This window comes from Salmo salar, chromosome ssa15 (genome assembly GCF_905237065.1).
Source record: "Salmo salar chromosome ssa15, Ssal_v3.1, whole genome shotgun sequence".
In the NCBI taxonomy this organism is placed as follows: Eukaryota; Metazoa; Chordata; class Actinopteri; order Salmoniformes; family Salmonidae; genus Salmo; species Salmo salar.
In genome coordinates this window covers 99,300,376-99,324,261 of record NC_059456.1, presented here as the reverse complement: position 1 = coordinate 99,324,261, position 23,886 = coordinate 99,300,376, and the positions used below count along the sequence as shown (strand labels likewise).

General features: G+C 40.8%; 1 protein-coding gene across 2 annotated transcripts in view; it reads right to left on the bottom strand.

The window, feature by feature from the left end:
• The window catches only part of LOC106572813 (tumor necrosis factor receptor superfamily member 14), a 46,922-nt gene extending 26,454 nt beyond the window's left edge, over window positions 1-20,468 (bottom strand). Inside the window, exons 1-6 of one of the 2 annotated variants that reach the window (XM_045696419.1) lie at window positions 20,326-20,464; window positions 10,841-10,994; window positions 9,921-10,017; window positions 9,548-9,829; window positions 9,349-9,436; window positions 8,994-9,220 (exon numbers count right to left, since the gene is read on the bottom strand). In XM_045696419.1, coding sequence (XP_045552375.1) covers window positions 9,025-9,220; window positions 9,349-9,436; window positions 9,548-9,829; window positions 9,921-10,017; window positions 10,841-10,870 — 693 coding nt within the window. In that variant the 5' untranslated portion in view covers window positions 10,871-10,994; window positions 20,326-20,464 and the 3' untranslated portion in view covers window positions 8,994-9,024. Of the gene's footprint in view, window positions 1-8,993; window positions 9,221-9,348; window positions 9,437-9,547; window positions 9,830-9,920; window positions 10,018-10,840; window positions 10,995-20,325 lie in introns of those variants that run through there. The other variant, XM_045696417.1, reaches the window with a different exon arrangement.
• Window positions 20,469-23,886: the final 3,418 nt, after the last annotated feature.

Sequence of the window (23,886 nt, the reverse complement as noted above, 5' to 3'; positions counted from 1 at the left end):
GGCATCTCTCAGCCTGTGGAGCTCCTCTTCTATCCTGGCTGTATGCTGGCTCTTCTCCTGCACCTCCTCCTCCACCTCCCTCAGATTCCTGACCTCCTCTGACAGACACACTATCAACTCCACCTTTAATACAAAGAAAAACAGAAAAGTATGTGAGTTGACCAAGGTTACTTCAGCTCCTCATTTTCACTATTTGTTTTCTATACAATTTTGACTTTTCATTAGTTTTATTTTCAAAGGTTTTATATTTAATTCTAGATGTGTGTTGTGCTCTGCTGGTTCTGGTATCAGTTTTAGTTTGAAAAGTGTAATTCTAGATCTCTGTTGGTTCTGGTATCAGTTTTAGTTTCAACAGTCTAATTCTAGATCTCTGTTGGTTCTGGTATTAGTCTTGTAACCTGAAGTTTCAAGGTTTTACTTTCTTTGTTTCTTTTAAAATGTTGTTTTAGTTTCAATTTTAGTCAAACTTTTATGGTTCAAAGGCAGAGGGATAGATGACATTGTTATAGTTAGATCACTTTTATACTGTAGTTAGTGTCAGAGATAGAGGGATAGATGACAGAGTTAGAGCACTGCTGTGGTAATCAGTAAATTGCTGTATACCCATTAAACCTTATCAAGTGAACAAATGTCACAACTTGTTGTTCAGTACATGTATGAGTACATGATTATTGTACACTCTCATAGCACTCAAATATACACAGTGTACAACCCCCCATGGACTCTAGAAGGTGTCGAAAGTATTCCACAGGGCTGCTGGTCCATGTTGACTCCAATACTTCCCACAGTTGTGTCAAGTTGGCTGGATGTCCTTTGGGTGGGGGACCATTTTTGATACATGGGAAACTGGTGTTGCAGTTCTTGACACAAAACTGTGCGCCTGACACCTACTACCATACCCCGTTCAAAGGCACTTAAACCTGGTCAATCTATGTCATGGAAAGAGCAGGTGTACTTAATGTTTTGTACACTCAGTGTACAGTATAGAAAGGTTCTTACTTCCTACCTGACCTCTGACCTCATTGCCAGCAATAGTCCGTCCTGTCAGCTTTTCCTGAAGCACACAGATCCCTTGGACTTTCTTCAAAAACTGTTTCTTCAAACACAGGTGTGTGATTTCCTCACCGAACAACTGTATATTCTCCTCCTGTAAAAAGATGGATTACAATATTACAACTACAGTCAATACCAACCTCTAATATGGGGCACACCCCACTGAGCCAACCATTGTGCTAACATCATCAGGTATTCTGACTGGGCCACATCAATCTGTATAAAATGATGAACCTTCTCACTAAACTCAGCATAAAAAGAAACATCCTTTTTTCAGGACCCTGTCTTTCAAAGATCATTTGTAAAAATCCAAATGACTTCACGATCTTCATTGTAAAGGGTTTAAACAGTGTTTCCCACGCTTGTTCAATGAACCATAAACAATTAATGAACATGCACCTGTGGAACGGTCGTTAAGACTAACAGCTTACAGACGGTAGGCAATTAAGGTCACAGTTATAAAAACTTAGGACACTAAAGAGGCCTTTCCACTGACTCTGAAAAACACCAAAAGAAAGATGCCCAGGGTCCCTGCTCATCTGCGTGAACGTGCCTTAGGCATGCTGCAAGGAGGCATGAGGACTGCAGATGTGGACAGGGAAATAAAGTGCTATGTCCGTACTGTGAGACGCCTAAGACAGCACTAGAGGGAGACAGGACGGACAGCTGATTGTCCTCGCAGTGGCAGACCACGTGTAACAATACCTGCACAGGATCGGTACATCCGAACATCACACCTGCGGGACAGGTACAGGATGGCAACAACAACTGCCTGAGTTACACCAGGAACGCACAATCCCTCCATCAGTGCTCAGACTGTCCGCAATAGGTTGAGAGAGGCTGGACTGAGGGCTTGTAAGCCTGTTGTAAGGCAGGTCCTCACCAGACATCACCGGCAACAACTTTGCCTATGCGCACAAACCCACCGTCAGACATCCTTCCTCCCTCATGTGGTACCCTTCCTGCAGGCTCATCCTGACATGACCCACCAGCATGACAATGCCACCAGCCATACTGCTCGTTCTGTGCGTGATTTCCTGCAAGACAGGAATGTCAGTGTTCTGCCATGGCCAGCGAAGACCCCGGATCTCAATCCCATTGAGCCCGTCTGGGACCTGTTGGATCGGAGGGTGAGGGCTAGGGCCATTCCCCCCAGAAATGTCCGGGAACTTGCAGGTGCCTTGGTGGAAGAGTGGGGTAACATCTCACAGCAAGAACTAGAAAATCTGGTGCAGTCCATGAGGAGGAGATGCACTGCAGTACTTAATGCAGCTGGTGGCCACACCAGATACTGACTGTTACTTTTGATTTTGACCCCCCCTTTGTTCAGGGACACATTATTCAATTTCTGTTAGTCATATGTCTGTGGAACTTGTTCAGTTTATGTCTCAGTTGTTGAATCTTGTTATGTTCATAAAAATATTTACACATGTTAAGTTTGCTGAAAATAAACGCAGTTGACAGTGAGAGGACTTCTTTTATTTTATATATACCAAAGTATGTGAACACTCCTTCAAATTAGTGGATTCGGCTATTTGAGCCACACACGTTGCTGGCAAGTGTATAAAATCAAGCACACAGCCTTGCAATCCCCATAGACAAATATTGGTAGTAGAATGGCCTTACTGCTAGAGCTGGCCCGGTCAACTGTAAGTGCTGTTATTGTGAAGTGGAAATGTCTAGGAGCAACAACAGCTCAGTCTCGAAGTGGTAGGCCACACAAGCTTACAGAACGGGACCGCCGAATGCTGAAGTGTGTAAAAAAACGTCTGTCCTTGGTTGCAACACTCACTACTGAGTTCCAAACTGTCTCTGGAAGCAACGTCAGCACAAGAACCATTAGTTAGTTGGGAGCTTCAGGAAATGGGTTTCCAAGACCAAGCAGCCTCATACAAGCCTAAGATCACCATGCACAATGCCAAGCGTCGGCTGGAGTGGTGTAAAGCTCACCGCCATTGGACTCTGGAGCAGTGGAAACGCATTCTCTGGAGTGATGAATCACGCTTCAAATCAAATGTTATTTGTCACATGCGCCGAATACAACCAGTGTAGACCTTACAGTGAAATGCTTACTTACAAGCCCTTGTGCCCTCTTCACAACTGTCTTGTGCTTGGACCATGTTAGTTTGTTGGTGATGTGGACGCCAAGGAACTTGAAGCTCCCAACCTGCTCCACTACAGCCCCGTCGATGAGAATGGGGCGTGCTCGGTCCTCCTTTTCCTGTAGTCCACAATCATCTCCTTTGTCTTCATCATGTTGAGGGAGCGGTTGTTATCCTCGCACCACACGGTCAGGTCTCTGACCTCCTCCCTATAGGCTGTCTCATCATTGTTGGTGATCAGGCCTATCACTGTTGTGTCATCAGCAAACTTAATAATGGTGTTGGAGTTGTGCCTGGCCGTGCAGCCATGAGTGAACAGGGAGTACAGAAGGGGACTGAGCACGCATCCCTGAGGGGCCCCCGTGTTGAGGATCAGCGTGGCAAATGTGTTGTTATCTACCCTTACCACCTGGGGGCGGCCCGTCAGGAAGTCCAGGTTCCAGTTGTAGAGGGAGGTGTTTAATCCCAGGGTCCTTAGCTTAGTGATGAGCTTTGAGGGCACTATGGTGTTGAACACTGAGCTGTAGGTAATGAATAGCATTCTCACATAGTTGTTCTTTTTGTCCAGGTGGGAAAGGGCAGTGTGGAGTGCAACAGAGATTGCATCATCTGTGGATCTGTTGGTGCGGTATGCAAATTGGAGTGGGTCTAGGGTTTCTGGGATAATGGTATTGATGTGAGCCATGACCAGCCTTTCAAAGCATTTCATGGCTACAGATGTGAGTCTACCGGGTCGGTAGTCATTTAGGCAGGTTACCTTAGTGTTCTTGGGCACAAGAACTATGGTGGTCTGCTTGAAACATGTTGTTATTACAGACTCAGACAGGGAGAGTTTGCAAATGTCAGTAAAGAGACTTGCCAGTTGGTCAGCTCATGCTCGGAGTACAAGTTCTGGTAATCCGTCTGGCCCTGTGGCCTTGTGAATGTTGACCTGTTTAAAGGTCTTACATCGGCTGCGGAGAGCATGATCACACAGTCATCCGGAACAGCTGATGCTCTCATGCATGTTTCACTGTTACTTGCCTCGAAGCGAGCATAGAAGTTATTTAGCTCATCTGGTAGGCTCATGTCACTGGGCAGCTCTCAGTTGTGTCTCCCTTTGTAGTCTGTAATAGTTTGCAAGCCCTGCCACATCCGACGAGCGTCGGTGCCGGTGTAGTACGATTCAATCTTAGTCCTGTTTTGACACTTTGCCTGTTTGATTGTTCGTTGGAAGGCAAATCAGTATTTCTTATAAGCTTCCGGGTTAGAGTCCCGCTCCTTGAAAGCGGCAGCTCTACTCTTTAGCTAAGTGCGAATGTTGCCTGTAATCCATGGCTTCTGGTTGGGGTATGTACATAGAGTCACTGTGGGGATGACGTCCTCAATGCACTTATTGATAAAGCAAGTGACTGATGTGGTGTACTCAATGCCATCGGAAGAATCCCGGAACATATTCCAGTCTTTGCTAGCAAAAGAGTCCTGTAGTTTAGCATCTACTTAATCTGACCACTTTTTTCACCATCTGACAGTCTGACGGACGAATCTGGGTTGGACGGATGCCAGGAGAACGCTACATGCCCCAATGCATAGTGCCAACTGTAAAGTTTGGTGGAGGAGGAATAATGGTCTGGGCTGTTTTTCATGGTGCAGCTAGATCCCCGCAGCAATGTTACAACATCTAGTGGAAAACCTTTCAATAAAGGGGGGACTAACTCCACATTAATGCCCATGATTTTGGAATGAGATGTTTGATGAGCAGGTGTCCACATACTTTGTCATTTTAATTAATTAAAATACACTGTTTTGCAATGGTCTACAGTACTTTCTGGGGTAGCAAGATTGTGTAGATGGAGGACAGCTAGTTTTCATCCTCCTCTGGGTACATTGACTTCAATACAGTGCATAAAATGTGGTGTGTAGTAAAACAAAAGGTCATGTGGTTCGGTAAGAAGAAGGCTCACTCCCCCCAATCTGAGATACTTATTGCAACCCTGAAACTCCACATACAAGACCCATTCTGCCAATTACATTCCGTTAAAGGTCCCCAAAGCGCACACATCCGTGTGTCGCTCCTCTTTTCGGTTCACTGCAGCTGACGGCTGGAACCTGGTGCAAAAAACACTGAAACTGGACAGTTTTATGTCCATCTCTACATTCAAAGACTCAATCATGGACACTCTTACTGACACTTGTGGCTGCTTCGTGTGATGTATTGTCTTTACCTTTATGCCCTTGTTGTCTGTTCTCAACAATGTTTGTGCAGCTACCATGTTGTGCTGCTGCCATGTTGTGTTGCTGCCATGCTGTGTCGTCATCTTTGGTCTCTCTTTAGTGTTGTGGTGTCTCTCTTGTCCTAAAGTGTGTTTTGTCTTTCATATAAAAAAAAAGAGACTTATGCCTCTTGGTAGGCCGTCATTGTAAATAATCATTTGTTCACATAAAGACAATAGTTGAACAGTTTAGAACAAAAATAATTTCAGCTAAACTGCTTGCTAAACACTGTACTGCATGATTGTAGTGTTTACTAACGCGTTAGTTCTAGTAGCTATGTTGACTATGACGTTAGCTAATATGATGACAACGATGTAGGCTGTGTGGAGCGGTTATGGAAGGAAGGTTTTGCTTGAAAAGGTTTTTTCGCCTGGTCACAGACAGCTGTTGAAATCCACAAGCGAAGGGAAAAGGTGAGAGGAGGTGAGCACGTAGATGCGAGAAGGAATTCTAAAACAAGCAAAGTGATCAGGCTGTATGTGGCTGCTATGAAAGTGAAGTGTGTTTGCGGGGGATCAGGGGTGTATTCAAAAATGTTTCTTAAAAACAGTAGCAAATGGAACAAAATGGGGATAAACATACCTGAATTTGTCCAATAGAAACTCTTGTTTGCAACTGTTTGGACTATTGATGACACCCTAGATCAGCTAGAAGCAGGTAAGAGTGTAAGGCCGTATTGAATGTGTCACTGTCACCTTGATTACTGAAATATTTCTCTCGATTTGCGCACCTATGTCGTAAACTTTAATTCGCAGGCATGATAGGTATAGGGAAAATTAGTATGTAGTAGCTTAAACCTAGCCTGTTACATTGAGCTGGGTGAATGGAAAATGACTGAGTGTCATCCAATATGCTGTAATGGGGGGGGGGGGGGGAAAGGCCATGCTCATAATTTTTTTTTTTTATAAATCGTCCTCCCTAATCTTAAACGGCACTGACCTCCACTGCCTTCCATCCTTCCTTGAGGTATAAATGACAGGTGAAACCCATGTGGAGCCAATTCACCTGTCCAATCAGTAAGTCTCCAAGGAAGGATGCACTTTTTAAAGGAATGTCAACATAATCCTTCTCATTTGGAGTCTCTGAAGAAATTAAGAATTGTTTTGGAATTTAGTCAATAATACACATCTGAAATATCAGGAAGTTCATCATACAGATTAACTAAACAGACCTACTCACACCCTTGCTGTTCACATTTTGCTTTATTCAATAGCATTTTTACAATGTAGCTAACATCATTGGGACAGTTGTACATAAGAACATTAAGAAAGTTAGCTGGTTTAATTGTATTCATTTTATTGCAGATCCTCTATTTATTAATCCCAAGAGAGGGACATTAGTCACCAGCAATACACTTACAGCAACAATAGGCTGAGCACTGATGGCTGGTGAAACAAGCATAACCCATGACTTACAGAGAAGCAAATGGATTCAATAGAATAGACTGTAAACCCATGGAATCAAAAACATCAAAACATTATTAATACAATGAATAATGGAATTGAATAATGTGCAACATATAATACAATATCTACAAAATACACATAAAACGCAAAGCTACAATACAAATAACTGTACAATCAAGGTGAAATCTGTCGATGTGTCCTTGAGCAAGGCACTTAATCCTAATTTACTCCAGGGCAGACCTTGCTGACCCTGTAAAACAACACATTTCACAGCACGTACCCCAGTGTGACAATAAAACATATATTTTAGGAGGATTGTAAGAATAGAACTGTATGCAAAACATTAGTCCCATTGCTTTGCATCAGGGCTCCCCAGTGGCGCAGGTCTAAGGCACTGCATCTCAGTGCAAGAGGAGTCACTACAGTCCCTGGTTCTAATCCAGGCTGTATCACATCCAGCTGTGATTGGGAGTCCCATAGGGCGGTGCACAATTGGCCCAGTGCCGTCCGGGTTTTAGCTGGGGTAGGGCGTCATTGTAAATAACAATTTGTTCTTAACTGACTTGCCTAGTTAAATAAAAGTTTAACAAAATAAAAAATTAAAATGGGTCACACTGGACATAGCCTGCACCATTGCCTCTTGATGTTTACTCTGTGGGATTATACAAATCCATGGTCACTCAACAAGTGGAGTCCATTTTTTCCCATACCAGTCCAGGAAATCTCATTCGTATGTCCTTTGCACAGTTTGTGTCAACAGAATCTACAGTACATCATCAACAGAAGCACAAGTTCCATAAGGTCCATGGTGATGTTGAGCGATCATCTGTAGATTTCCTCAGTTCAAGAGCAATTGCTCAATATAGCTGTATCCAACAACCAGGTGCAGTGTCTTACAAAAATCGCATTTGTGTTTTATTCCATTTACCGTCAACTGACTTGGACTGACCATTTGAAATCATGGACACACCTGACCTTTCCCTAGACAGACCGGGTTCCTACTAAGGTTTCCTTTATCCCCAGTATTGGAAGACGGGCTGTCTATCAAGGTCATGGCCTTTTTAATCTGTACACCACAAAACAAATGTGCCAGCCTCCAACTTTTATTTAAAAATGGAGTCTAGATCACATTCACCATGTTGTGGACAGAAATTGGGCCCTACTGCCTTGTCTCATTTTCAAGCCAATGAACCACACATTAGACTGATGAATGTCCTGGAAGCTTGAATCTGTATAATATTCATAAGAAGACACATTTTAGCTCAAATCTGTCTGAAATTCATGAACAAGCATACTGTACCATTCTGATGTTATAGGCTACCTTACCTGTTCTTGTTCCCACAAACAGTATTGATGTTCCCTGTGTCTGATACCTAGTAAAAGGAAACCTCAACTCAATAAAACATTTAAAAAGTGCAACCCTTGAGGTAATACAGATTCCTGTCAGCCATCTCCTTACCACATTGAGTATGATAGAGAATACTGCTGTATAAAGTGGGTATTGGGGGATTATTCATTAACATACCTCTGTAGGGCTTTGTGTCTCTGGAAAAGTCCTCTCTGGAAAAGTACAAGAATCAACATTGAGACAAAAACGAATTTAGAACTCAATAACATACTGTTTGACAGGAGCATTGTCATGATTTTCAGAACATTATTGTGCATTTCATTTTCTTCATCTAGTACTGGTACTTCCTGTATGTAGCACCATTCTTGTGTGATCTGGTACTGGTACTTCCTGTATGTAGCACCATTATTGTGTGACCTAGTACTTCCTGTATTTAATTGTATTCATCTTGTGTACTTTAGTATTTATTTTAATAATTTAGCAGACACTTTTCCAGAGCTACTTACACAGTAGTGAGTGCATTCATTTCCATACTGTTCCCCCATGGGAATTGAACCCACAACCCTAGCATTGCAAGCACCATGCTCTACCAACTGAGCCACACGGGAACTGTACTGGTACTCCCTGTATATAGCTGCATTCTTGTGTATTTGATTTGAATCCTCGTGTTACTAATTTGTATTTATTTTTTAATAACTGCATCATTTGGAAGGGCTCTTAAGCAAGCATTTCATGGTAAAGTCCGTTGTATTCGGCACATGTGACAAATAAAATGTGATTTGATTCAGTGTTGAATGTTTCTCACTTGTTCATCTGGGCAATTAAAACAATAAATGAAACTGTACAATTCCCCAAAATAATCTCACCAGATACAGGAGCTTTTAATTTTTCTTCTAATAGCTACTGCCGTCACTGCTGATATCACAGCTAGTACCACCACCACCACCACCACCACAGCAGATATTATTACAGCCATGGAAAGGGAGGTCTGTGGTCCACATTCAGAGTCTGACTGATGAGTTCCAGGTTTAATTTGCTGAAGCTTCAAGGTATCACATCTATAATAAGAGAAATAGACCACTGGTAAATCAACAATTGTCATCTAACTTTCAGTTTTACATTATGAAAACTGTTCTCATATTGCAGTATTTGAAGGAAATAACCATTATGCATGAGCCATACTTACTGTGTGTATGTCTGGCAGGATGTAAATGATCCATCTGAATAGGTATCACCAGTACAGTCAGAACACACAGTATCTGTAGATGTTGTTCCTGCACCAACACAGGGTGAAACTCATTAAGGATCCTAACTTGAGATGTGCTTAACTCACGACTGCATAAATCATGTACTGATGTCAATGGAAGATTTGCATGAATACATACCTGTGTGGCTGATGTATTGACCAGGTTTACAGCTGCTGTGTCTCTGGGCTGCTCTACAACCATCCTTAGTTGGGTCTAGACAGTAGAACCCCTCCAGTGTCCCACAGACAGTGTCTGATGAAGGTGTACATGGCTGCATTACCTTCAAACCAAATCCAGGGTCACAGTTTGTACACGGTATGCATGCCGTAAGACCATTGGGTTCATCAAGGAAAGTGGAGTCGGTACAGGGGACACAGGAAGTACTTGTAAATTCTGTACAGTGTTTATGTACCCGGTTTCCTGTGGGATAAAGGTCAGTGTCATGGGTTGATTGGTATTGAATTTGATTTTCTTCATAATAATCCATATAGTATACAGAGCTGGTCCTTACCTGGAGAACACATAGGACAGCATTCATCACCTGTTCTGTACTCTGCTCTACCACATGCAATAGAGCGCTGGATGTTTAGAAGTGTCAAAATGATCTTCTGTAAATAGAGAAAATGAACATATTACCACTGTTGAAAAATAGGGGGGGGGTCACACATTGGCAGAGCAGGGTTGAAGGGAGTTTGGGGTTAAGGTAGAGATGAGACAGAAGGAGAGTTCAGATTGACAGTTCCAAATAGAGAGAAAGCATAGTTAAGATTTCCATGTTTTTAATCATACATTCAGTAAATAAATGTAAGTGAAATTAGTAATTTACTCCGGTAGATTTTTTCATAGAGAAGATATTTATATTGATAATTTGTTTTTGAAAGGCCATGCCCACTACTAGAAGACGTGACTGTTAAAAGACTCAACAATTTTCAAAACAAGAATTCACTCAATAGTGCCATGTTCAAATACTCAGACTTGCATTTTAGGTATGCGAAAATATATTTTAGAGTATGTGACATTTTCTTGCTTTAAATTCCAGGATGTTATACTCATTTCGGCTTTTCATCTAGTCGAATTAGATGTACACTTTTGAAGAGTCTTTCCAGGCCTACGTGTTTGACAACAGTTGATAATGAGACATGATGTACCCAAATGAACAAAATGGCAGGAATCAGCACAATTGTGTATTAGATGGCACATTCTAGTATGTTGCTTACTGCATTCATTTTTACTAAACAGTACACTGTAAATAGTATGGAGTAAAATTAGGACACCTTATCTAGCCTAGTTTTAGTAAGTAGTAGTAGACAAGACATATTTCGGACAGGGTCAGTGTGTATACTCTGAGCATACTATCTGGTGCCAAGTTCTGCTGTAGCATGAAATGATGCCAAGCTACTAAGCATTACAAAACCAAAACGTTTAACTTACTATAAATATCAAGCTTTGAAACTTAACCATGTTTCTCCAATTCTCAACACGTCACCGGAAAAAGCTGGATTTTTTCGTTTTGAACTATCACAATGGCACCTTCCCTGTTGTCTTCAATCTTCATGTTGACCTTGAGAGAGTCAGACTAATAAAACTAGTGGAAGACAAGAGGAAAAGTTATCCTGTACAATATTCAAATATTCTTAGTACAATATTTAACAAACAGTAAATTAGATTTGATTAATTCAGTGCAATTTCATTGCAGGATTTAGTTAGTTAGAAAAACTTGTTTGTAAGCACTCCCCCAAAAAGGAGGGCTTGGTCTAGCTGGCACAAAAAAAAAGGTTGAGAATTCAAAATGTGCATAAGAATGCAATCACCTTATACTGGGTTCCATCATTGCTACTGCAATGATGCCTTTTCGTTGTCACAACCGGAATGCCAATCACCAAATGAAAGGACTCCCCTTCATCCACACTGATGGAAGTGGATTTAGAAAATTACATCATTAAGGGATCATAGCGTTCACCTGGTCAGTCTGTCATGGAAAGGGCAGGTGTTCCTAATGTTTTGTGTTCAGTGTAAACATTTTTGGTCATATTGCCAGAAGATTCCACCCAAACCCTACTGTTAAGCTCGTTTACACTAAGCTGCACTGGGGTCAGAACGCAACCATGGTCACATAGAGCCCCACAGTGGAGGTGTCATAAGGTGACTTTTATCAATATATTTGTCTCTATTTACTCTCAGATTCGAAAATGCTAAATTAGCATCAAAGTAGACATCATGCAAAACTACAAATCCCTGAAAGCTCCTGCACGTCATCTCTAGCTGATACCTTTGCTAACAGGTATTGTGTACATTTAAAACTTTCACAAGACCGTTCACAGAATTATCCATTTAAAGACATTTAGCCAATTTATTCCTTGCTACATTTAGCTAACATTACATAGTTAATCCAGAGATTCTTCCCTTTGCCTCAATTCGTCAGTCTCATCCAGATCATCATGGCATTTGTAGTTCTTAATGGTAGCCAAATTAGCAGCTAGTTAGCATTTCATTTTTGGGGGGTAAATACAGGTGAAGATATTGATAAAAGTCACCTTGTCCTAGAGAGATTTACAGTTATCAAAACGTCTCGTCAGGATAAGCCTACATGAAACACAGACGTTATTTTAAGTGTTTCTAAAATCTGCTATGGGAAAAATGAATGGTGGAAAAACAATTGGAACCATTTTCCTGTTTGACCGCTAGGTTTTATTTACATTTACATTTAAGTCATTTAGCAGACGCTCTTGTCCAGAGCGACTTACAAATTGGTGCATTCACCTTATAATATCCAGTGGAACAACCACTTTACAATAGTGCATCTAAATCTTTAAGGGGGGGTTAGAAGGATTACTTTATCCTATCCCAGGTATTCCTTAAAGAGGTGGGGTTTCAGGTGACTCCGGAAGGTGGTGATTGACTCCGCTGTCCTGGCGTCGTGAGGGAGCTTGTTCCACCATTGGGGTGCCAGAGCAGCGAACAGTTTTGACTGGGCTGAGCGGGAACTGTGCTTCCTCAGAGGTAGGGAGGCGAGCAGGCCAGAGGTGGATGAACGCAGTGCCCTTGTTTGGGTGTAGGGCCTGATCAGAGCCTGAAGGTACGGAGGTGCCGTTCCCCTCACAGCTCCATAGGCAAGCACCATGGTCTTGTAGCGGATGCGAGCTTCGACTGGAAGCCAGTGGAGAGAGCGGAGGAGCGGGGTGACGTGAGAGAACTTGGGAAGGTTGAACACCAGACGGGCTGCGGCGTTCTGGATGAGTTGTAGGGGTTTAATGGCACAGGCAGGGAGCCCAGCCAACAACGAGTTGCAGTAATCCAGACGGGAGATGACAAGTGCCTGGATTAGGACCTGCGCCGCTTCCTGTGTGAGGCAGGGTCGTACTCTGCGAATGTTGTAGAGCATGAACCTACAGGGTATTATGACTCATACGGTGGTACTCTATAAAAGACAATGTAGAGCAAGCCCGAGATATGGGTCAGAAAATTTACCTCAATGCAGGGATGGGATATGCCACTATACTCATTGCATTGAACAACAAAGGAGCTGATTGGCTGACACTGCCATTCCAAAATGCTACAGTGGCTGGCTACTGCTCGCTAGCATTAGGACGAAAAGGGCAGTTGAAAAGTATTTTAAATCTTCTCGATGTATCAGTGTGGATAAAAGTACAATTTGTAGTACAGTGGCATATCACATCCCTGCATCGAGGTATGTCTTCCAACCCTTGAGGTATGTCTTCCAACCCTTGCACCGGCTCCACGGTGTCTTAACATAACCATGATTGCGTTCTGACCCCAGTGCAGCTGTGTAAACAAGTGTTACTGCAGGGTTGGAATCTTCTGGCAAGATTACTAACAAAATGTACATTGAGTGTACAAAACATTAGGAAAACCTGCTCTTTCCATGACAGACTGACCAGGTAAAAGCTACTGTTTGATCCCTTATTGATGTAATCTGTTAAGTCCACTTCAAATAGTATAGATGAAGGGAAGGAGAGGTAAAATAATTATTTTTAAGCCTTGAGACAATTGAGACATGGATAGTGTGTGTGCACCATTCAGAGGGTGAATGGGCAAGACAAAATATTTATACTGAACAAAAATATTAAAACAACAATTCCAAAGATTCTACTGAGTTACAGTTCATATAATGAAATCAGTCAATTGAAATAAATTAATTAGGCCCTAGTCTATGGATTTCACATGGCTGTGAATACAGATATGCATCTGTTGGTCACAGATACCTTAAAAAAAGCAAGTGGATCAGTAAACCAGTCAGTATCTGATGTGACCACCATTTGCCTCATGCAGCCCGACACATCACCTTCGCATTGAGTTAATCAGGCTGTTGATTGTGGCCTGTGGAATGTTGTCCAACTCCTCTTCAATGGCTGTGCAAAGTTTCTGGATATTGGCGGGAACTGGACACGCTGTCATACACGTCGATCCAGAGCATCCGAAACATGCTGAATTGATGGGTATGTCTGATGTGTGTACAGGCCATGGAAGAACTGGGACATTGTCAGATTCCAGGAATTGTGTGCAGATCCTTGCGACATGGGCAGTGCATTATCATGCTGAAACATAAGGTGAAGGCGGTGGATGAATGGCACGACAATGGGCCTCAGGATCTTGTCACGGTGCCTCTGTGTATTTAAATTGCCATCGATAAAATGCAATTGTGTTCATTGCAGGGCTGGGCGATATGACCTAAAAATCATATCTACATTTTTTTTAAAACCTCTTGGCAATTGATAACATAAAAAAGAAATACAAAAAATATATATTATCTAAATAAACTTATAGTGTTGGTCCCATGTTTCATGAGCTGAAATAAAAGATCCCAGAAATGTTCTATATGCACAAAAAGCTTATTTCTCTAAAATTTTGCACACAAATTAGTTTACATCCTTGCTAGTGAGCATTTCTCCTTTGCTAAGATAATCCATCCACCTGACAGGTGTGGCATATCAAGAAGCTAATTAAACAGCATGATCATTACACAGGTGCACCTTGTGCTTGGGACAATAATAGGACACTAAAATGTGCAGTTTTTTCACACAATGCCACAGATGCCTTAAGTTTTGAGGGAGCGTGCAATTGGCATGCTGACTGCAGGATTGTCCAACAAAGCTGTTGCCAGATAGAGAAGTAAGCATTAAATTATCATAAACCACCAGCAACGTCATTTTAAACAATTTGTCAGTACGTCCATCTGGTCTCACAACCGCAGACCACATGTAACCACGCCAGCCCACTAGATGTTGGTACATTGCTGCAGGGACTTGCTTCCATTCAGCCACAACAGCATTAGTGAGGTCGGGCACTGATGTTTGGCGATTAGGCCTGGCTCGCAGTCGGCGTTCCAATTCATCCCAAAGGTTGAGGTCAGGGCTCTGTGCAGGCCAGTCAAGTTCTTCCACACCGATCTTGACAAACCATTTCTGTATGGACCTTGCATTGTGCACAGGGGCAATGTCATGCTGAAACTGTAAAGGGCCTTCCCCAAACTGTTGCCACAAAGTTGGAAACACAGAATCGTCTGGAATGTCATTGTATGCTGTAGCAGGGCCTAGCCCAAAGCATGAACAACAGCCCCAGAGCATTATTCCTCCTCCACCAAACTTTACACTTGGCACTATGCATTCGGGCAGGTAGCGTTCTCCTGGCATCTGCTAAACTCAGATTTGTCCGTCGGATTGCCAGATGGTGAAGCGTGTTTCATCAGTCCAGAGAACACGTTACCACTGCTCCAGTCCAATGGTGGTGAGCTTTACACCACTCCAGTCGACGCTTGGCATTGCGCATGGTGATCTTAGGCTTGTGTGCGGCTGCTCGGCCATAGAAATCCATTTCATGAAGCTCCCGACGCACAGTTCTTGTGCTGACATTGCTGCCAGATAGAGTTTGGAACACGGTAGTGAGTGTTGCAACTGAGGACAGATGCTCTGTGAGCTTGTGTGGCCTATCACTTCGCAGCTGAGCCTTTGTTGCTCTTAGACGTTTCCACTTCACAATAACAGCACTTACAGTTGACCTGGTTAGTTCTAGCAGGGCAGAAATTTGAGGAACTGACTTGTTGGAAAGGTGGCATCCTATGATGGTGCCTGATTGAAAGTCACTGAGCTCTTCAGTAAGGCCATTCTACTGCCAATGTTTGTCTACGGAGATTGCATGGCTGTGTGCCATGCAATCTCACACCCGTCAGTGACGGTCAGTGACGGTACATAAGTCGTTTTTTTGAGGTATCTGTACTTTACTTTACAATTTATATTTTTGGCAACTTTTACTTTAACTTCACTACATTCCTAAAGAAAATATTGTACTTTTTACCCCATACATTTTCCATGACAACCAAAAGTGCTCGTTACATTTTGAATGCTTAGTAGGACAGGAAAATTGTCAAATTCACGCACTTATCAAGATAACATTTGACCATCCCTACTGCCTCTGGGCTGGCGGACTCACTAAACACAAATGCATCTTTTGTGAATAATGTCCGAGTGTTGGAATGTGCCCCTGGCTATCCGTACATTTTAAAAACAAGAAAATGGTGCCGTCTTCATTGCTTAATATACTTTGAATTTTGATACTTAAGTATATTTTAGCAATTACATTTAATTTTGATACTGAAGTATATTTAAAACCAAATACTTTGACTTTTACTCAAGTAGTATTTTACTGTCTGACTCACTTTAACTTTCTATTAAGGTATCTATACTTTTACTCAAGTATGACAATTGGGTACTTTTTCCATCACTTCAAACGAGTTAAATCGACTTTCATTGATGGAAAATTATCTGGCGAGTTTAATGAGGGCAAATTTTTATTTCTATTGTGACATATTTAAATTCCTTTTAGACACATTAGTTCGTAAGAATTATTGTTTTGATGGAAAACCGAATTTAGCTTCTTACGTTGTTACAATTTACGTTGATATTCCTTCTAAATTCGCTCAATAACGTTATAGAAAAAGGGTTTATCGGCGAAATGTGGCAACTCGTCTATGCGAAAACACAAATTTGGGCTGGTTTTTAGGCCTTGTGGGTCAGGTTTTGAGTGGTAATTGTGCTACAAATTTTAGCTGGACCTGGCAACCCTGCCTGTACTAGGTAAAACAACACTGTCCATCCAGCCTCTTGGTGTTTGTCTTTCATCATACATGTAGATAGCCTAATAAAGTAGCTAGGCTAGCATAATGAAGGTACAATGTAGATAAGCTACAAAACGGCTTGCCCTATTTACTAACTTAAAATAATACTTTAGTTGGCAACGTAAGCCCCTTAACCCTCGTTTTTTGATCGAGTTTGTGAGTGTACAATTATGTTCAATCCGGGGCCTGAAATGCCCCATAATTCAATTATTGAAAACACTTTGCTCAGGTATATACAGTAGCTACATTAACCTGAAATTGATGTCCTCTTCTTTCTAAGTCAAATGAAAACGTTAAGAATTAGATAAATTACTTGAGTTAAGTTGGTCATTTTTACATTCACCCCATTTTATATCACCAGGTTTGTAAATGTGAAGATGGGTTCATTATATTGATCATACTGTAAATACCTCGGTTTAGGGTAGTCCAGTTCTTTCTCTAAGCTCAGGTTTCCTTATTAGCTCCCTAGTTTACTAGTGCATCTAGTTAACCAGTTATTCATATCACTACTGTATTTGTCTTCTTATTTTTATTCGATTTTTGTCAGGTTATGCAACGTTTTGAATTCAATGCACTACATATTGTATCTCTAAATGCCAGGGGTTTACGAAACATAACTACTATTTTTATTTTGTAAACACTCTAAATGCAGATTTCATTCTACTCCAGGAGACTCACTCCTGCGATTCAGATTCTAGTTTTTGTAAATCACAATGGGGAAATACTGTTTATTATAGTCATGGGTCTAACCACTCAGCTGGTACTATGATATTGCTTCATAAATTTAGAGGTGATATTTCAGTCCTGTATGTCCAGAGATGGGTTATATTGATCTCCAAACTAGATAATGATTGTTTTATTATATACAAATGTATATGGGTAGAACTCTTACTCCTCAAAGAATACTTTCTTTTTGGATCTTGCTAATAAGCTTACTGAGCTGCAAAACAAGTACACAAATGCATGGCTTATAATAGCTGGAGACTTTAATGCAACACCTGATAACTCTTTAGATAGATTTCCACCTAGAATAGTAGCTCAAGTCTCAGAATAGTGACATCATCACAGCATTTTGCACCTGTCACCATCATTACGCGCAACAGCGCATTATGACACTCACCTGGACTCCATCACCTCCTTTACTACCTACCCTATATATGTCAGACGTCATTATTTCTGTTCCTTGTCTGTGTGTTGTCCGTGTCTCTTGTTTTGGATTATGTTTAATTTATTGATTAAAACACTCACTCCCTGAACTTGTTTCCCGACTCTCAGCGTACATCGTTACAGAAACTTAATAATTCACTCCTAAATGATCCAGTCTTTAACAAGAGCATAAAGAACTTCATTGTAGACTCGTTTAACTCAAATGATTTAGAACCAAAGCATGGAAGTAACTGGGAAATATTTATATTCAAGGTAAGATCTATTGCCATTACACGCAGTAAGGAACTAAAGAAGCAAACATTTTTGAAAGAAGATGCTCATGTAATGTTCTTTTAGAAAAATATACCCTTTCAGCAGAGGAAGAAACAGATTTGAATACATATTGAATAGAACTAGATCAAATGTTCATTGATTTAGCTAAAGGGGCCTTTATTACATCTAGAGCAAAATGGGTCGACGAGGGTGAGAAAAACACAAGATATTTTTTTTCTCTTGAAAAAGGGAACTATAAGAGAATCTCTTTCTGCCTTAAATATTGACAATACCTTATGTAAATACCCAACTTTGTATTATTTCTATGAAAATGTATATAAATCTAATTTTAATGGGATTGAATGTGAACATTTTATAAAACATGTCCATGGTCATGTTCCAATTATTCTGATGAGTTCAAGTCCACATGTGAAGAAGAGTTTTCTATTGTAGAGATTAGAGACACTCTTAAATCTATGAAGAAGCGAAATACACCTGGAACAGATGGTCTTTCTGTGGAATTTTATTTCCACTTTTCGGAACGTTTAGAGGAACCAGTATTCAACATGTTCCAAGAATGCCTAGCTACGGGTGAGATGATTACTACCATGAAACAAGGGGTTATTTCCTTAATACCAAAACCTGACAAAGATCCCCTTTTCATAGATAAATGGAGACCTATTACATTATTAAATACAGATTATAAACTGATTAAAACAATTATTTTACCAGGTAAATTGACTGAACACATTCTCATTTACAGCAACGACCTGGGGAATAGTTACATGGGGGATGAATGAACCAATTGTAAGCTAGGGATGATTATGTGACCGTGATGGTATGAGGGCCAGATTGGGAATTTAGCCAGGACACCGGGGTTAACTCCCCTACTCTTACAACAAGTACCATGGGATTTTTAGTGACCACAGAGTCAGGACACCCTTTTTAACATCCCATCTGAAAGACAGCACCCTACACAGGGCAATGTCCCCATCACTGCCCTAGGGAAAAGGGTGCCTTCTACTGGCCCTCCAACACCACTTCCAGCAGCATTTGGTCTCCTATCCAGGGACTGACCAGGACCAACTGTGCTTAGCTTCAGAAGCAAGCCAGCAGTGGGATGCAGGGTGGTATGCTGCTGGCAAATCAGCTGTAACTTTAGGTTAGTTTTAGACTTGATTGATTACACTGATTCAGTTGACTCCAAGGCTATTATTTTATTCCTTGACATATTCCAAATACATTCGTTGTACACTTTTGGAGGATGCTTCCCTTTTGGAATGGAGCCTACGACTAGCTTTCACTTATTTTTTAGGGTATTTCCACCAGGGTCACCAGACCCAGGCTTTCCCCTAATGATTTTGTCTGCGTTCCATAAAATGAGTTGTTTTTCATAGAGCTGGCTTCACATGCGATTTATTTGTGATTGGCCAACATTTGTGTAATATTCATATGTGTAAACATACTGAATTATAATTGGATGCATTTTACCGCCGTATCATACTGTGCTATGATTGGTTAAGACCACCCAGATGGTTAGGTCAAGGTCAGTTGATCATGGTTGGAGATAAGTTAACATGCAAGTTGTAGCTAGCTAATAAAGAGCTACGTTAAGAAATATCCTGTAGTACTGCATTTTATTTTGTACAAAGCGTGCAAAACAAGACTATTTGCATATTGTTATTTAACGTTATTTGTATTGATTTCAGTCTCTAGAGTAAATGCGGGAGATACAATACTTATTTTTGCCACAGGAGATGAAACGTCGTTTTGAGGTGTGGGAAGCAGGCAGAAGAAGGTAAAGGATTTCACCAAGTTGATGCCATCTGTGTATTTTAAGGGATAAACGCAGACGTTCTGTATATTACCTTGGAAATAATGGACAACGCAGCGGGACAAGGTGGAGCCGAGTCACTTTGGGGAGTTAGTTTTTCCAAGGTAATGTACAGAAAGGAGGCGTTTATCCCGTTTATACCACAGTTGCCAAAGAGAACAATACTAAAGCACACATTTATCGGCAGAAATCCTACTGCTACTATGCGCTGGCTTCTTAGAAAAAATATACATGTTTGTATTGTAATTTGAAATGTTATAATACAAAATTAAAATAAAAAATTATCAAAAAATATAGATCTTAAAACCAACATTAATATGCACAAGTCAACATACAAATGTAAGTAAAAACAAATGTAAAAATGTAAATAAAAAACAAATGAGTAAATAAGTTATTGTGCTACAAATGCACATGACGGCTCAAACACCTATCATAAAAGTGATGTTCATGTTTGGTTAGCTTTTGGAAACGTTAGCTTGCGGACATTACTTTTCCTGACATCACACTTATACATTGTACTTTTCTATTTACCTCATATAGTAGGATGGCTAACATTCGATGTCTGCGGATGCGTTGTCTTCTTGCCGAAATAAGAAATGCAATCAAAATTGACTGTAGCGCTTATAAGGCGCACACACACACAACAGTTCCATGATGACTAAAAGCAAGATCGTGGGATGAAAGTGTTTGGAATAGTTCTCACTTTTTTAGCGTCTTTCCACCAGGTTGCCATATCCGTTGACGTCACCAGACCCAGGCTTTTCCCCTAATGATTTTGGCTGCGTTCCATAAAACGAGATGTTTTTCATAGAGCTGGCTTCACATGCGCTTTATTTGTGATTGGACAACATTTGCATATTATTTGTATATTGTTATTTAACGTTATTTGTATTGGTTTCAGTCTCTAGAGGAAATGCGGGAGATATGGCATCTTCAAGACAAGGCTTTCCATCTCTCTCTGGCTGCAGACCAGGAGAAAGTACGTATGTAATATAACTTAGTATATCTGTTCAAATCACACAAACACTTTTTCATACACATTAATTCAATACTTATTTTTGCCACAGGAGATGAAACGTCGTTTTGAGGTGTGGGAAAGCAGGCAGAAGAAGGTAAAGGATTTCACCAAGTTGATGCCATCTGTGTATTTTAAGGGATAAACGCAGACGTTCTGTATATTACCTTGGAAATAATGGACAACGCAGCGGGACAAGGTGGAGCCGAGTCACTTTGGGGAGTTAGTTTTTCCAAGGTAATGTACAGAAAGGAGGCGTTTATCCCGTTTATACCACAGTTGCCAAAGAGAACAATACTAAAGCACACATTTATCGGCAGAAATCCTGCTGCTACTATGCGCTGGCTTCTTGCTCCAACCACCACCCCAGCCTCCACCTGTTAGGTTCTTTATTCCTGCACTCACTGCCTGTAGGCTATTTTATATTGACGCTTTGCTTGGGCAGTGAGCTAACCTAAAGGAGCAGAGCCCATATCGCCAAGGCTTGCATTATTCATTGCTAAATAAATGGTTAAACGTATTTCTACGCGCAGTTCTTGTTCTGAACTGGTTTTAATGCCCATGTTACCGGTTCTGGACCGGTACCTTTCTGCGTTGGGTTCTGGTAAGGTGTAGGTGGAAGATAAGGCTCTGGACACAATTTAACCGGTTGTTTCTCTTTTCATGACTGCATGGAATGGATACAAATACAAGGCAAAAGTTATGCTGCAGTCTGGACTCCCATACAAGTATATTTACCTCTCCTCATCATGCTCTGAGTGAACTCAGTAGTAAAAGAATTAACAAAAAGACATTGTACATGTTGATATTTTCAAGACTCATTACATTTTATAAAATGTTGTACACTAATTTGCTAATAAGTACAAAATATTTCTTAGTGTACTATTGTAACATTATACCTGAAGCATACTAATGTTAGGTCGCGTCAATTCGAATCTGGTATCAGAACAAAATAGTCAGCACATAGTAACTTCTGATTTCTTTGTACTTTAATTAATGCAAACACTTGAATGGTAAATATGTGGTTCGTATATACGGGGTCGCTGTGTCACCACGCAGGGCAGACAGAGAACTGAGTTACACATCCTTTGCTTTTCATTAAATACTCTGACAGAGATAGTTCCTGCTGACCTGTCAGAGGGAGGATGAGCGTGGTTTAAACTTACTCATCCTACCGTTGGCGTGCAGGTTGGTCCCAACCTCGAGACGCCTCCTGTTGCCGGGCGTAGTTATTATCTTTGGCAGTCGATTTATCTTGTGACTGCACAATGCACAGTTCTCTAAAACCCCGACACCCCTCCGCATATACATTTCACCCATATACATGAAACCCTTATCTTTTAACAAGCTCTTCCACATCCCTGATTCACAGCATCTGCATTCTTTCCATATGACCCACCATCCCATGAGCCCCTTCCTCTCACACAGCAGTATGCTCTTATCATATAGAGTATAAACTTTATATTATAGCATAGCTTCTTTGTTATATTATATACGTTATGCAAACAAATAGTTGGTCAAACCCTAACAATAACGAAGCAACAACGCCATTTTTGACATGCCCGGGCAAGTAACAAAAAGAACGAAAGCTAACTAGGCACATTAAACATGAAATACAAAATCGTCACATTCACAACATACCTACATGGAATGGATACAAATACAAGGCAAAAGTTACTCCTGCAGCCTGGACTCTTTACAAGTATATTTGCCTGATAAATGACAAAAGACAGTGCAGAAAACCCATGAGAAAATAATAAAAATAACTCACGATGTCGGCACCTTAAAGAGACCCTCTACCGCAACAAAGCTAACGATAGTTGGGCTAGTCTTGCAAAGTTGCACTCGAACATTATCCCCATTCACATTAATATATATTCCTATAAACAGTAGTGCAACACTAAATCAGTGACAATATATATTTTGCTTGTCTTTTCTTGTGCACACGCTCTGAGCAAACTGAGGAGTAAGAGCATGGCTCCGGCTGATGACATCACAGCATTAACACAATTTAGAAATGAAATAAAATAATTCACGCTTGAAAGTAATATAATACATCTTAAAATAACCTTAACATAATAAATAAATATGAGGGATATTCAGTGAAATACATAAAGTATATTTTACACCTGTTACACCCATTCTAGAATTCAACAATGCCGTGGTATAAATACATTTATAACTTAACACTGACAGCAGGGGCGAAAATCTGATATCAACTTTGGAGGGGACAATTACATTACATTTTCTCAAGAGCAATTCCTGAGGGGGACACCAAAAGTAGTGCTCTAACACATAGCCTACATTGTAATATGGTAAATGTATATTGAGGAACCAAAGAAATAAGGTGTTTGCCGTACTCCTAACTACCGGTACCCAAAACTACACAACTAATCACAACAGCAATACCATTGCCTTTAACAAATCTTAGTTCAGTCACCAGTTTAAGTTGAGAGTGGGGGTATCCATGGCATTTTCCAATTATGTTCCTATTTTACAAGTAAATAAAATGGAGAACCTTTCATAATGTTGCCAAACAAAGACTCAACAAACTTACCTGAGACTCCCTGTCTCTGCCAGTCTGTCCCTGCATATCTGTCCCCAACTCTGCTGTCTGTGTGCCATCTGTTGCCTGCTCTGCCTAATGACATCATTGTGAAACATTTCCATTAGAATTTCATATCTTTCTTATGAACATTTTATCAACTAGTCTTTGAGATATTAGGCTACTAGGGTTCTTACTTTGCGTTTTGGTGTACTGAAAAATACTCTGATGTCCGTCTTTTATTTTTCTGCCATTTTTCTACCTGGCTGGCTGGCTGGCTACACACACACACAGCGTGTAGGTTATTTACAGTAGGAGATGGGCTTCTATCATCTTATCTTTTATCATTCTATTTGGGCTTCGATCTAAAAGGTAGCTAGCAAATGTGAAACGGATTAAAATGACAAGAGTTGACAGCTGTATGAGTTCATCATTTACACAACATATGCTGCAACCTTTTGTAATTTTAATAGTTTGTTTCATATTGGCTGGCTTCCAACAATAGCTGAATTTGCAAAGCTAGCGAGCACCA